Source organism: Nomascus leucogenys, chromosome 9 (assembly GCF_006542625.1).
Source record: "Nomascus leucogenys isolate Asia chromosome 9, Asia_NLE_v1, whole genome shotgun sequence".
In the NCBI taxonomy this organism is placed as follows: Eukaryota; Metazoa; Chordata; class Mammalia; order Primates; family Hylobatidae; genus Nomascus; species Nomascus leucogenys.
In genome coordinates, this window is record NC_044389.1 from 103,005,546 (window position 1) to 103,020,205 (window position 14,660).

The window sequence follows — 14,660 nt, forward strand, 5'->3', positions numbered from 1 at the left end:
GGTGCACACCTGTAATCCTAGCTACTCGGGAGGCTGAGGCATAAGAATGCCTTGAACCCAGGAGACAGAGGTTGCAGTGAGCTGAGATGGTGATACTGCACTCTAGCCTGGGCAACAGAGCAAGACTCTGTCTCAAAAAAAAAGAAAAAAGAAAACATAGAACTGGTTGTCTGTGGTGTACTCAGAAAGTAAAGTAACACTGGAAATATTCTGGATGAAAACACGCAGAACTACATGTCACCAGAAGATGGATTTCTGCTTGCTGCGTGCTCTACAATGGACATACTTGAGGCAAACATATAAGTAGGAGGACATCACGTCTAAGAAATGAAACTATTAGCAGTATTCTTCAAGCACATGGGGAAAATGAAAGGTGAAATTTATCATACCAGGCGGTTTTCTTTTCCTTTGGTGTCCAAGCAAAAGCTGATCAATTCTTTCTCTATAGTGTTCAGCGAAAAGTTAACTCCTCTGTCTATCAATGACTTGTAGAATCGGTTCAAGAATTCTTTACATACTGGAAGGAACAAATAAATATGTCTGCATGCACAACTTAACCACTACCACACCTATGCGTATGACCCACTAACCACATTTAAAAGTCTATATGGGGCCGGGCATGGTGGCTCATGCCTGTAATCCTAGCACTTTGAGAGGCTGAGGTGGGCAGATCACAAGGCCAGGAGATCGAGACCATCCCGGTCAACATGGTGAAATCCCATCTCTACTAAAATACAAAAAATTAGCCAGGCATGGTGGCACATGCCTGTAGTCCCAGCTACTCAGGAGGCTGAGGCAGGAGAATCACTTGAACCCAGCAGGTAGAGGTTGCAGTGAGCCGAGATCTTACCATTGCACTCCAGCCTGGCGACAGAGCAAGACTCTGTCTCACACACACACACAAAAAAAGTCCATATGAGTCAATGCTTCCTGACAGTGGATTCCAATGCTAAGTAAGAATGATTTGTGGGCCAGGCATGGTGGCTCACACCTGTAATCCCAGCACTTTGGGAGGCAGAAGCAGAAAGATCACTTGAGCCCAGGAGTTTGAAGCCAGTCTGGACAACATAGTGAGACCCTGTCTCTACTAAAAAAAAAAAAACAAACACCAGGCATGGTGGTGCATGCCTGTTGCCTCAGCTACTTGAGAGGCTGAGGTGGAAGGGTCACTTAAGCCCGGCAGATGGAGGCTGCAGTGAGCTATATCAAGCCACTGCACTCCAGCCTGGGTGACAGAGTGAGACCCTGTCTCAAGAAAATAAAAAATATAAATAAAAAGAATGATTTCAGGCCTGTTGCTATTAGTTTAGTATTGGGCCTAAATGCAGTGGACACGTCGTATCAGCTTATTGAATCAATCATTGGAACGAAGTTCTACCTAAAATGATAACTTTTCCACAAAATTTGGCTAACCCTAAAATAAAATATACCCATCTATAGGCTATCATCTTGGGACAGCATAATTGTAAGCACAGAGAAAAACCTCAATAAGAATCCTCAATGAAGCCTCTTGGTGATCTGCATAAGTCTTTATTTCCATCATTATGAGCCCAAAGTGAAACCAGGCTGGGCACGGTGGATCACATCTGTAATCCCAACACTTTGCGAGGCCAAGGTGAGAGGATCTCTTGAGGCCAGGAGTTTGAGACCAGCCTGGGCAACACAGTGAGACTGTCTCTGCAAACACCTGTGGTCCCAGCTACTGAGGAGGCTAAAATGGGAGGCTCGTCAGGTCATTTCTTCTAGTTCCTTGTATCTTGAAGATATTTTCAAGTTTGTTTTTTGTATCTTTAAACACACTAAACTTAATTATGATCTGTGTCTGAAAATTTCAATATCTGAAGTCTTCAGAGTTTTGTTCGGTTTTTTTTGAGACGAAGTCTCGCTCTGTTGCCCAGGCTTAAGTGCAATGGCGCAATCTCAACTCTCTGCAACCTCTGCCTCGCTGGCTCAAGTGATTCTCCTGCCTCAGTCCCCCAGGTAGCTGGGATTATAGGCGCCCGCCACCACACCTGGCTAATTTTTATATTTTCAGTAGATACAAGGTTTCACCATGTTGGCCAGGCTGGTCTCAAACTCCTGACCTCAAGTGATCCGCCCATCTCGGCCTCCCAAACTGCTGGGATTACAGGCGTGAGCCACTGCATCAGGCCCAGAGTACGTTTCTATTTGTTGTTGTTTCCACAGGTTCTTGTTCCTGGTGCCTTGTTTCTTTGTGTGCTTGCTTATTTTGCACTAGACGATACTCAGACGCCTCAAAACTTATTTGTGAAGATTGTCTGAAGCCTGAGATGAAGGAGCATTATTTCCAGTAAGGATTTGGATTTGTATTTCTCAGGGCCTAAGGGCAACTAGCCAGGCACTGCTTTAAACTAAATATATAGCCTGAAGTTTTTGGGCCCCTGATGGGAATTTTGGCTGCCAATACAAGTGAGGGACATTTTGTTGTTATCATCTCTCAGAGATATATATTTTTTCTTTTTTCTACTTTGCTCAGTGTCAAGGTAAATTTCCTTATAGTCCCCTATGGGTAGGGATAGGTTAGGTTTATGTTCTATGTTTCTTTAAACATAAAAAAACATAACTTCTATGCCTGATTATTCCAATACCTGAAGCCACTGCAGGGGTGTGCCTCTTCTGTTTTTTGTTCCAGCTGGCTATCACTTACTGTGCCCTTCTTCCCTAGGGGTTCATGACTTTTCTAAGTGGGAGCTCTATTTCTTAGAACTTTAACTGTATGAATTCTTTGAGGACTCGGTTGACTGTGGGTTCCTGTAAGTAAGACTCACATTTGCTGGCTGGGTGCGGTGGCTTATGCCTGTAATCCCAGCACTTTGGTAGGCCAAGGTGAGTGGATCACCTGAGGTCAGGAGTTCGAGACCAACCTGGCCAACATGATGAAACCCCGTCTCTACTAAAAATACAAAAATTAGCCAGGAGTGGTGGCGGGCGCCTGTAATCCCAGCTACTTGGGAGGCTGAGGCAGGAGAAATGCTTGAACCCGGGAGGCAGAGGTTGCAGTAAGCCAAGATCTTACCATTATACTCCAGTCTGGGCGACAAGAGTGAAACTCTGTCTCAAAAAACAAAACAAGACAAAAACAAAACAAGACTCACATTTGCTGATTCCTGAGGGTATGATCTACTTAAAATCACTTTTAACTAAATTATCAGTTCAAGATGTTTCAGACCATCCTAGCAGTATGAATGAGGCCTTCAACCCCTACCTATGTGCACGAGCCTGTAACTATGAGTTATCAAGAAACAGTTTTGTTTTTCCTTTTACTCAGTAAAAAAGTTCAAGTTAAACCATTTCTTTTAGTCTCTAAAGATGGAAATAGGTTGTAGTTATTTTCAGTTCATCCTTTATAATGAAGGGCTAGGTGTTTGGGGCCCTGAATTAGTTGGGAGAGGATCTGCTCTCACTCTCCTAACTTGGAAATGCCTGGGACTTGTGTTTATTTAGCCAAAACCATGAAAACTTTAGTTCAGATCACCTGGCTAACAAATGCTCCAAGGTAAAGCCAGCTTCAGTGCCCCCTTCAACCCCCTGGACTCCCACTTCCACTCTGTGGTTGGCTTCTGGGTATGCCTTCCCAACTCACCCTTTACAACATTTTCACATTTTTATTTTATCCAGTATTTTCAGTTGTTTTTAGATGACTAGCCAATCATGTCATCTTTCAGAGCTTAAAGTCATATATATATATGTATACACACATATATATACTATATATACATATATATAAAATACATATATATACATATATAATACACACACACACACACATATATATATATATATATATATTTTTTTTTTAAGACGGAGTCTCGCTCTGTTGCCTAGGCTAGAGTGCAGTGGTGCAATCTCGGCTCACTGCAACCTCCACCTTCTGGGTTCAAGCAATTCTCCTACCTCAGCCTCCTGAGTAGCTGGGACTACTGGCACGCCCAGCTAATTTTTTGTATTTTTAGTAGAGACGGGGTTTCACCATGTTGGCCAGGACGGTCTTGATCTCCTCACCTGGTGATCTGCCCACCTCGGCCTCCCAAAGTGCTGGGATTACAGGCGTGAGCCACTGTGCCTAGCCCATATATTTTTATTTCTAATGCTATCAACATGAACAGAATACTAAACATAATAGCCAGTTATTCATGTTTTTAACAAATATTTATTAAGCAACTAGTAAGTGCAAAACAGTATTCTAGGTTCCTAAGATTCAGTAATGAAGAAAACAAAGACCTTGCCCTTGAAAGTTACATCCGACAGAAGAAGTAAAGGTATAGGTAGCAAAGAAGAAAAATAAACATGGTAAGGAGGATGGAGGGTGACAAGGAAATAGTATGATTCTTAATGGATTGGTTAGGAAAGATCTCTTAGATAAAGTAATATTCAAGCAGACACCTGAAGGAAGTGGAAGAACAATTTAAGTGGATGACTTGAGGAAGAACTCCGCAGGCAGAAGGAACAGCAAGTACCAAGGCTCAAATGCAGGAGTGTCCTTGGTGGCTTCAAGGAACAGCCAGAAGGCCAATGTGGCTAAAGTGGAGGGAGCAAGAGGGAGGTGTGTAGCAAATGAGATCAAATAGGCAGCAGCATGCTGGGGCATCCAGGGCCTTTCAAGCTTGGTAAAGTCTCTGGATGTCACTCTGAGAAGGGAAGCCATTTAAGGTTTTGAGTAGAGAAGAGCTACGGTCCGACATGATTCATAAAGGATGTCTCTGAAGGCTGTCTGAAGAATGGATTACAAGGAAGCAGAAAAGAAAGCAGGGAGAACAGCTGACCAGTTTAGAGGTTCTCAAAATAGTTGCATCTCTTAGACCAGGGTAATAGCTACAGCGGTCATGAGAAGTGGTTACACTCTGGACATATCTCGAAGGAAGGGCCAAAAGAATTTACTAATGAGCCAGATGTAATGTGTCAGAGTTGGGGAGAGAGAGAGGAATCAAAGATAATCCCAATAACTTTGGCCAAGAAATTGGAACCGTGGAGTTGCCATCTACTGAAATGAGGAAGACTGCAGGAGAAGCCAGTTTATGGCGACAAGCAGGAATCCAATCTTTCTTTCTTTTTTTTTTTTTTTTTTTTTTTTTTTTGAGACAGAACCTTGCTGTGTCGCCCAGGCTGGAGTGCAGTGGCGCAATTTCGGCTCACTGTAACCTCCAACTCCCGGATTCAAGTGATTCTTGCGCCTCAGCCTCTTGCGTAGCTGGGATTACAGGCGCATGTCACCATACCTAGCTAATTTTTGTATTTTTAGTAGAGATGGGGTTTCTTTATGTTTGCTAGGCTGGTCTCTAACTCCTGACCTTAGGTGATCTGCCTGCCTCAGCCTCCCAAAGTGCTGGATTACAGGCGTGAGCCACCATGCCTGGCCAGAATCTAGTCTTGACATATGAAATTCAAGATGTTTCTAGACATCTGTGATGGTTAATTTTATGTGGCAATGATGAAATTAACACTTAAATTGATGAACTCTGGGTAAGGCAGATTGGCCTCCATAATGTAGGTGGGCCTTACCTAACTAGTTGAGGGCCTGAACAGAACGAAATAGACCAGCCTTCCTGACCAACAGGGAATTCTCCAGCAGAGTCCCTTGACTTCATTCGTACCACAGGCTCTCCTGGGTCTCCAGCCTGCTTGCTCACACTGCAGATTTTGGACTTCTCAGCCTTCATAATCTTGTGAGCCAATTCCTTATAATAAATCTCTTTTTATATAGATAAATATTACAGATATTAAGAAGATAAATAGATATAGATTATATGTTCTGTTTGGTCCTATTGGTTTTATTTCTCTGGAGAACCTTGACTAATATAACATCCAACTGGAAACAGTGAGAAGGCAGCTAGATATAGAAATGTGAAGATCAGGTATAAGATCTGGGATGACTATATAAATCTGGAAGCCATCAACATTCAAACGGTGTTTTTGAGATGAGAACACAAAGTAAGGAGAGATGGAAAAGAGACACAGTCCTGGGTCTCAGCCTTGTGAAATCCCAATGTTTAGCAATTGGGAAGATGGAAAACAACCAGAAAAAGACTGAAAGGAGCAGCCAGTGAAGTAGAATAAGAACAAAGACTGAGTGTTATTCCAAAAGGCAAGTGAACACAGTGTTAAAAGGAATGTGTAATGGATCTGCTGTGTTAAATGCGAAAAATGAGATCCCTCTCAACATGTATTTTGCTGAGTTTAATGAGCAACTATATCCAGTATGCAAAGCAGAAACCTGCTGTAATGATTAATGCTACAAGTCAGCAGAAACTATCATCAGGCCAGGCATGGGGGTTCATGCTTGTAATCTCAGCACTCTAGGAGGCCAAAGCTGGTGGATCACTTGAGCTCAGGGGTTCAAGACCAGCCTGGGCAACATAATGAAACTTCATCTCTATTAAAAATACAAAAAATTCGCTGGGCGTAGTGACAAGCACCTGTAGTCCAGCTACTCAGGAGGCTGAGGAGGGAGGATCACTTGAGCCGGGAAGACAGAGGTTGCAGTGAGCTGAGACTGTTCCACTGTACTCCAACCTGGGTGACACAGTGAGATTCTGTCTCAAAAAGAAAAAAAAAAAAGAAAAAAGAAACTATCATCAAAGTCTCCTAGTAACATCTAATTCTTGTCTCCTACAAAAGAAACCCCCAGTATTCCAGTGCCTCAGCGCTCTTATGGTATTTCCCACAGTATACCTTCATATGATTTCTATACCTCAACTATCACTCTGCCAATGTATCATCTAGGTGATGAAAGTTAGGAACATTAACTTGTCCTTTTCAAGATCTACATGTGACTCACTAAAAGATACCCAAAATTTAATCACTGCATACATGCATACATTTCTTCAACAAACTGAGCGCCTACCGTATGGCATGCACTATGGTAGCTGCTGGAAATGAGGTGGTGAGAAACACTGCCTTGACTTTCAGAGGAGGCCAAAACAAAATGAGATGTGTATTAGATACTGTGGGAAAACAAAGGAGCGGCACCTGGAGGAAACTGGGAAATTGCTGAAAGATACTAAATAAGGAAGTAATATGATAGCCCTCCCAGGGGACTAGACAGGAGGGAGACAGGTAGCAGGAAGAATGCTGTTTTGACAATGCGGAGGGGAAAACTGGTGAAGTCTAAGGAAGTCCTAGACTTGAGTGAGAAAGGAGCAGGACCAGTTAGGAGGTAGACTCAACGATGCGGTGATTGGTTTGCTGTAAGGGGTAAGGGGGAAAGAGAAGTCTGCAATCTAGGCTAGTTGACCAGGTAGTTGACCCATGCTGTTACCATAAGCATGACAGTAACGGGTTTAGGGGAGTGAGAAGGGAAGGAGATGATGACTTTGGTTTTTTGACTGTGTTGATGTTGATGTATACCATATCTAAGAGGGCATGTTCACTAGTCAATTGGATGCAAGGTCTGAGACTCTAGAAAGGTCAGTGGATATAAGGTTAGAGATTTATTAGACTGGAGGTAGGTTGGTTTGGGTTGCCAAGAAGAGTGTGTAGACTGAGAAGAGAGAAGAGCAGAGGGCAGAACCCTGGAAAATTCTAAGCCATGGCTAGAGGATCAGAAGCCCACAAAGACACATTGGACAAGTGGGCATAGAGACAGGAAGGAAAAAAGCAGTATCGTGACCATGAAGAGAAGACAGTTTCTGAAAGGGAAAGATGTCAGTGGTGTCACACACCACAAAGAAGTCAAGGTAAGAAAGGAAACTCATTTTCTGGACTTACATGAAGAGAGTAACCTCACCATAAATGTCCCAACAAATTAGTAACTTCTTAAGTTTTCTGGGATGTCTTTATTGTTAAAATAACCTCAGATAGCCATACTTCTTTTATTTATGTTGTGCTTTTATGTTTATTAAAGAGAGTTTTATAAGTGAATCTATAATTATTTTAAAATAAGAAGTTGTTTAAAATAGTCCCATAATATAATCCTTTAAAAGAGATTTGGAAATATTTATGTTTTTCCAGTAAACCTCACATTACCTAATGTAGGACTCACAAACTTGAATACCTACAGGGGCCAGGCAAGGAAAAAGAAGAGTTAAGCAATTTTAATCGGGGGCGGAGTAGGGGCGGCAAACAACTCAAAACCCAAGTCCTTTCTAAAAAGAGCAGCCAATAGCCAATTCTACTATATGGCCATAAGGGCCAATCTTGCCAGGTCATCTGGTTTTTTGAGAAAAGCCAGAAATATGAATTTTTACATAAAATTTCCCAATTTTAAAATGTACCCAGTGAATTTAATTTTTTTCAAAATACTTTGTAAATGTAACAAAACATATCAATAGGTCCGAGATGGCTCAGGAACCATTTAGTTTTTTTTATCTTCACACTAGAGTATATATAATATGGCATTTTAATCTTATACATTGAGAAGAAATTAAGCTGTAAATAAGAAAGGAGGCTGAGGAGGGAGGATCACTCATAAGCAGTAATAGAGCTGGATGCAGAATCTAGTTCTTTTAGTTACCAAACTGTTATGTCCTTCCTCTGCGATTACACAGCTTCTTTACCTAACAAATGAAATATATACACAGGTTAGTCAGACATACAAGTTAATAATCACAGCATGCTGTAATAAATTTAGGACAGACAGCATAAGCTTCCCATTTAATTAATCCAGATGCTGTCTCTCTTGAAATGTTTATAAGTGAGAGCCCCAGATGAGTCATCAAATCAATTGTCTTTGCCTCACAAAGTCTGCTTTAAAAGTATAGGACACAATTATAGCATGGTTTGGAGCAAAATTATAACTTAGCTAAACAAATATCTTTATATTGAGTAATAACATCATGTAGATATTTTAAATTTCTGGAGAAAAGCTTAATTATTGCAGAGCTGACAGAAAACTGGGCTCCAATTATCAAGACTTTAAGGACTGGGCACTGTGGCTCACGTCTGTAATCCCAGCACTTTGGGAGGCTGAGGCGGGCCGATCACCTGAGGCCGGGAGTTCAAGACCAGTCTGGCTAACATGGTGAAACTCCATCTCTACTAAAAATATAAAAATTAGTCAGGCGTGGGGGTGGTGCCTTTAGTACCAGCTACTTGGGAGGCTGAGGCAGGAGAATCGCTGGAACCCGATGGTGGAGGCTGCAGTGAGCCAAGATTGTGCCACTGTACTCCGGCCTGGGCAACACAGTGAGACTCTGTCTCAAAACAAAAATAAAAACAAAACAAAAAAAAACAAAAACACAACTTTAGTATGACTATACCCATCCATTCACTCAACATATATGATGAACCTACAATTTCCTGTTCACTAGGGATATATTTTCCAGCTCAGGGTATATACATTTAAACTAATTATTTTCAGTAAAACATGGAGTGAGCGCTATAGAAGTCCAGAAGGAGGGGGCTAGCATAGCCACTTACCTTCTTTGCCTTTGCTAACAGATCTCTAAAGTGAAGTATGCTGATTTTGCAAAAACCAAAGTCTCAGAGCTAGGGTACTTGGTGGGATACAGACTCACGTATTCTGACTGCGAGTTCACAGCTGAGATACCGTGAACAAAAAGGAATCACTCTTTTGTATTCCTCTCTTTCCCAAGGAGTCAGTGTACTCCTTTGCAAAGCAACTTTCACCTATAGAGTCCTAACAAATATTAGCTATGTCTTCTGATTTAAGCCACTCAACTCAATGCCATGTTTTGTTTTCCTTTTCGGAGTCACCAACTAGCTTGGACTCGAAAGACGTCTTCTGTGCAAGGGGAGGCAAATCTTGCTGGTTGGAAGCAGCAGAATCAATCTGGCGCCAGTATCATCTGAATCTAGCAGTCTTTGCACAAACTCTAATCCACATACAAACCCACCAGCTTTTACTGCTGAAGTTTAATATTCACAGCAAAACTACAACGTGGCCTCACGTTGCCACCAGGCCCGGCTTGAGCTTCTACTCGAGCTGGGCTTGGGCGATCTAAAACGAGGGACAGGGCCTGCATTTCCTGGGCGAAATGTTATTTATAGCCAGGGCCAGGAGAAGCCAAAGCCAACAGCTGCTGCGCTGCAGCGCGGGGCCGCCGCCATGCAAGCAGGTGTCACACCGCTCACCTTCACAGTCAGCCCCCGGCCGTCCCCCGGCCTCCTGGCCCTGCGTCAGCACCGGGTGAGAGACCCAAAGCCCGGTGCAAAAGGCCACCACAGCAACTGGGCTCGTGCACCACATGCTGGGCCAGCAGCTTCAATCGCCTCCGCCACCCGCGCCCACCGCCCACCAAGTTGCCGAAGCAAGCTGAGAAGAATTCGAGGTTGGAAAGAATCTGCCGGCAGTTGCCAGGACAAATGACGCAACTGAACTGAGAGTTTCCATTGGCTCTCAAGGAAGGGACAGGAAGGGGGCGGAGTGTAGGAGCCTTTTCCCGTCCCTCCCCGGTTGCGCGTGCGCACTGTGCAGTTCCCTGGGAGCGCGGAGAGACGCGCTGAAGCTGCTCTCGGCCTGCGCGTGAAGAAAGGCAGAATCTTCACGCTGATTGGCGGCGACGCGGAAGGCTGTCGCGGCCGACCGGACGCAGGGGGCGGGCGGGAACGTGAAGCTCCGCGGTGCCTGATGGGGCCGTTGGGCGGCCGGTAGCTGTTGCTGTTGGGGGACCTCCTCATTCCTGCCGCCGCCGTCCCTGCTGCCTCATGGCGGCCATCGGAGTTCACCTGGGCTGCACCTCAGCCTGTGTGGCCGTCTATAAGGTGAGGGGCTGCGGAGCTGGGCTAGGGCTTCATGACGGCCACCCGGTTCTCTGGCACTGGGTCATCCACAGGCTTGAGAGCGGCGTGTCGCTCGCCTAGGGATGTCGTGGAGTGGCGTTGCCGCGAGGACACTCCGGAGCGAAGGGCCGGGCGGGCCCGGCCTCGCCCCTGGCGATTCCTCCGGAAAGCGCTCTACTCCGCGGCGGAGGCTGGCGGCGATGTAGACGCGCGGGGTCCCAGGGGCGTCATGGCGGCGGGATGCCCGGAGGGGTCCCAGGGATGACGTAGCTGCAGGATGCCCGGGAGGTCCCGGAGACGGCGGGGCCGCTGGGTGTCCCGGGGGGTCCCGGGGACGGCGGGGCTGCGAGCATTTTGGGGGAGGTCACGGGGACGTCCTGGCCTCTGGATGCAGGAAGGGGTCTCGCTGACGTCAGGGCCTCAGGATTCCCGCGGGTGGGAGGTCCTGGGAAAGTTGTGGCTGCGAGTTACTTGGAGGCGGTGTTCTCTGGGACAGCAGGGCCGCAGGACGCGCTGACCTGGGCCCGAACGTCTAGGTCCCGAAGGGGCGGGGAGGCTGCAGTCGAGCTGGAGCTGATGGTCCCGCAAAGCTGTCTGGCTGTGAAGCCAGTTGATTGTGCGTGCTCTACAGAGGTGGCCTTTCTGGAAGTGAGAGCTTGACAGGACTTGCGGCCTTTCTCTCATCAGCGGGGAGGCAGAAGGAACGATAAATCATGAACTCCGTTGCCACTAGTCCCACGTTTAAATGTCAAATGACTTGTTAGGAAAAGCCAAAGGGAATAATACTACTTCATTTGTAGAAATGGTAAGAAAGGGGCCCAGCGCGGTGGCTTACGCCTGTAATCCCAGCACTTTGGGAAGCCGAGGCAGGCGGATCACGTGAGGTCAGGTGTTCGAGACCAGCCTGGCCAACATGGTGAAACCCCGCCTCTACTAAAAATACTAAAAATTAGCCGGGCACGCCTGTAATCCCAGCTGCTCAGGAGGCTGAGGCATGAGAATCGCTTGAACCCGGGAGGTGGAAGTTGCAGTGAGCCGAGATCTGCCACTGCAGCCTGGGCCACAGAGCAAGACTCCGTGTCCAAAAAAAAAAAAGAAATGGTAATGGTAAGAAAGAAGAGAGGTAGGAAAGGGTAGCGTAATAATAGCCTTCGTTTTGTGTGTAGAAAGGCTGTTACTACTTTTGATTCAATTGTTGACGTTGCAGAGCAGACTGAAAACATGAGGCAGTTCTTCATGGAATTATAGGCTTTCTATGAAAACCAGGAAATTAAATGGTAATTAAATTTGCAAGTTTAAAATACTGAGAGAGCAGTTTTTCTTTCCACGCAGATGGCAAAGTAACACTGGTGCACGCATGTCTGAATACATCTAATGAGACTGTATTTCGTGTTTTTTTTTCTAGGATGGCCGGGCTGGTGTGGTTGCAAATGATGCCGGTGACCGAGTTACTCCAGCTGTTGTTGCTTACTCAGAAAATGAAGAGGTACTAGTCCCCCCATTTTTGCACTTCTGAAATAATTTAAAATTACATACATTGTAATATATATATATATTTTTTTCAGATTGTTGGATTGGCAGCAAAACAAAGTAGAATAAGAAATATTTCAAATACAGTAATGAAAGTAAAGCAGATCCTGGGCAGAAGGTATGGAATCAAATGATACTTTTAAATATGGTAATAGAAACATGTTCATAAATTCTAAGCATAATGTGAAATGAAACTAGAAACAGCATAGTTTGCTTCTTTATTGCTTTTTATGACTGAGTCATTACAGAGAGTACCCCCAGTAGGCTGTATCTTTTGATTGTTAGTGTTGGATCTTTTCTGGTATGGGATTCACTCAGATAGATGTTAGTTTCTTGCTGACAGGTCAGTTTGGTAATTTGTGTCAGAGGTGGTAATTTGGATTGTTCACATTTTTAGATTTTTTTTAACTGAGAGGATTTCAAAGATTTTGTGGGAATTTGAAGACTTATTGACAATGTGTTTGAATTTTGCTGAATCTATTACAATTGTTCATAATTTATGTAGACACTATTGGTTTTCTTCCTCGGGATCTTTTGTGACACTTTCCGGGAACTAACTTTTCCACTTGACTTACAAATTTAATCATTAGAGTAACAGCTAAATTAACGTCTTATGTAAGACTCAGATTAATCATCTGTTGTAACTTTAATTAGAAGATTAAAAGAGGCTTGCTTCCTCAGACTTCTGTCTCCTCAAATTATAGATTGCTATAATAAGTAGGAGTTTTCATTTTCACTACTGTAGTAATACTTGGTAGAGTGTTTTTAAATTTTCAGAGTGCTTTCACATCTATTATTTTATTTAATCCTGTCAACATCCTTGTAAAATTGGCAAGGCAAATACTATCATTCCACATTTATAGATGAGAAAATCAAGGTACAAAGAAATTGTGGCATTATCTTAGGGGGTAAACTGGATAAGACTGCAGATCAGGTCTCCTCACCCTCTGCCCCAGGTTCTTTTCTTTCAACTCTGTTTAGTGAGAATTTAAGTAAAAATGTCCTTGTGTTGATTTAGAATTGGATATTATAGATTAAATTTATGCAGGTATCTCTTACCTGTTTATCTTATTTTCTATCTCTTACCTGTGTTCAATTAAATTGAACTTGATATTAATCTTTTTCCTTAGGATATTTAGGCACTAAGCCAAAAACTATAGTTGTTTGGAGAGAATTCAATATTTGGTGACAATAAATATATCCCCATATCCTTTTACCTGTTGACAAAACTTAGTACTGAGCATATTAAATATAAGTTGGTGTCAAATATTTTCAGATCATAAAGTCTAGAAAAAAAGAATCATAGATGGGTCTTGAAGCCTGAATCACTGAGCAGCCAACAATATGATTTTTTTAACTAAACTTTTTATTTAGAGAGAATTGTAGTTTCCCATGCTGCTGTGTAAGAAATAATACAGAGATATCAAACACATTACTGGATTCACCACCTCTCCCCGTGGTTACATCTTGCAAAATTATAGTACAGTGTCACAACCAAGATGCTCACATCGATATAGTCCAGATACAGAACATTTCCATAGATCTCTCCCCTGGTAGCCAACAATATGTTACTGTTTGTTTTATGCTGCTGTTTGGGGTTTTATGCTGCAGATGGTTAGAGTAATTATGCGGCTTTCTTCTGCCATATTGTACAAAAAAAACTTTGTATTAGCAGAGCAACTTAAACTCACTTTTCTGGCCCACAGTGACAGTCAGATGGGTAACACAGAGCCACAGCGTGCTGTGATTAGTGAAGACTGAGCATCTTTCAGATTGCTATACCGTGGTCACGCTTGGACTCCTTTAGAGTTAGCTGCCTCGTGGTCCAGGTGATTTTCCCCTCCCAGCCCATCTACTCACTAGACAAGGGTGATTTTTACAGGTCCATTGTTGTACCAACTCTCAGCCATGAAAGCATTTGGCCTTTTTGTTACCAAGCCATTAGGTTCTTGGTGCAGTGTCTACCGTGGGTAAACTCCCAAAGTTGGGCTATCAGTCTTGGCCTCATGCCTGTTTATGACCTACTCACAGGTAGCACCACTTAACTTGCTGCCAAAATTATCCTTACACCCTTCCTATAACTCTCGTTCCCCTGTGGCCTTCCAGCCAGAAATGTGGTCCTTGGACCTGGCTTCTCAGCAATTATCCCTGAGAGGGAAGATCTTGGAGATATCCTGAGAGCACACAGAGCTTCCCCACACCTTCAGACTTGTACCTTGCTGTCCAGAAGCTGCCTAGCCCTCCTTTCCAACCCACAATGGCCAGTGCCAATAGCAGTGCGGGCATCCGGTGGTCCAGACAGGAGACACGAACTCTTCTTTCCATACTAGGCGAGGCAGAGTATATTCAGCGCCTCCAGACTGTGCATCACAATGCAGATGTCTATCAGGCTGTGTCTAAGCGAATGCAGCAAGAGGGCTTCCGCCGCACCG

At 44.0% G+C, this 14,660-nt stretch overlaps 2 protein-coding genes across 5 annotated transcripts in view; one reads left to right on the forward strand and one right to left on the reverse strand.

The window, feature by feature from the left end:
- CDNF (cerebral dopamine neurotrophic factor) overlaps window positions 1-10,266 on the reverse strand; it is an 18,788-nt gene extending 8,522 nt beyond the window's left edge. The window contains exons 1-3 of one of the 2 annotated variants that reach the window (XR_004031767.1): window positions 9,376-10,266; window positions 8,471-8,513; window positions 390-517 (exon numbers count right to left, since the gene is read on the reverse strand). Coding sequence is in view for 1 of the 2 variants with exons in the window: in XM_003257646.4 (XP_003257694.1) it covers window positions 390-517; window positions 10,051-10,165 (243 nt within the window). In the remaining variant the exon portion in view is untranslated. The remainder of the gene's footprint in view (window positions 1-389; window positions 518-8,470; window positions 8,514-9,375) is intronic. The other variant, XM_003257646.4, reaches the window with a different exon arrangement.
- A 112-nt stretch (window positions 10,267-10,378) lies between these two features.
- HSPA14 (heat shock protein family A (Hsp70) member 14) overlaps window positions 10,379-14,660 on the forward strand; it is a 33,907-nt gene continuing 29,625 nt past the window's right edge. For 2 of the 3 annotated variants that reach the window (XR_004031768.1, XM_003257645.2), the window contains exons 1-3: window positions 10,379-10,680; window positions 12,104-12,184; window positions 12,264-12,346. Coding sequence is in view for 2 of the 3 variants with exons in the window: in XM_003257645.2 (XP_003257693.1) it covers window positions 10,624-10,680; window positions 12,104-12,184; window positions 12,264-12,346 (221 nt within the window). In the remaining variant the exon portion in view is untranslated. The remainder of the gene's footprint in view (window positions 10,681-12,103; window positions 12,185-12,263; window positions 12,347-14,660) is intronic. The other variant, XM_012499492.2, reaches the window with a different exon arrangement.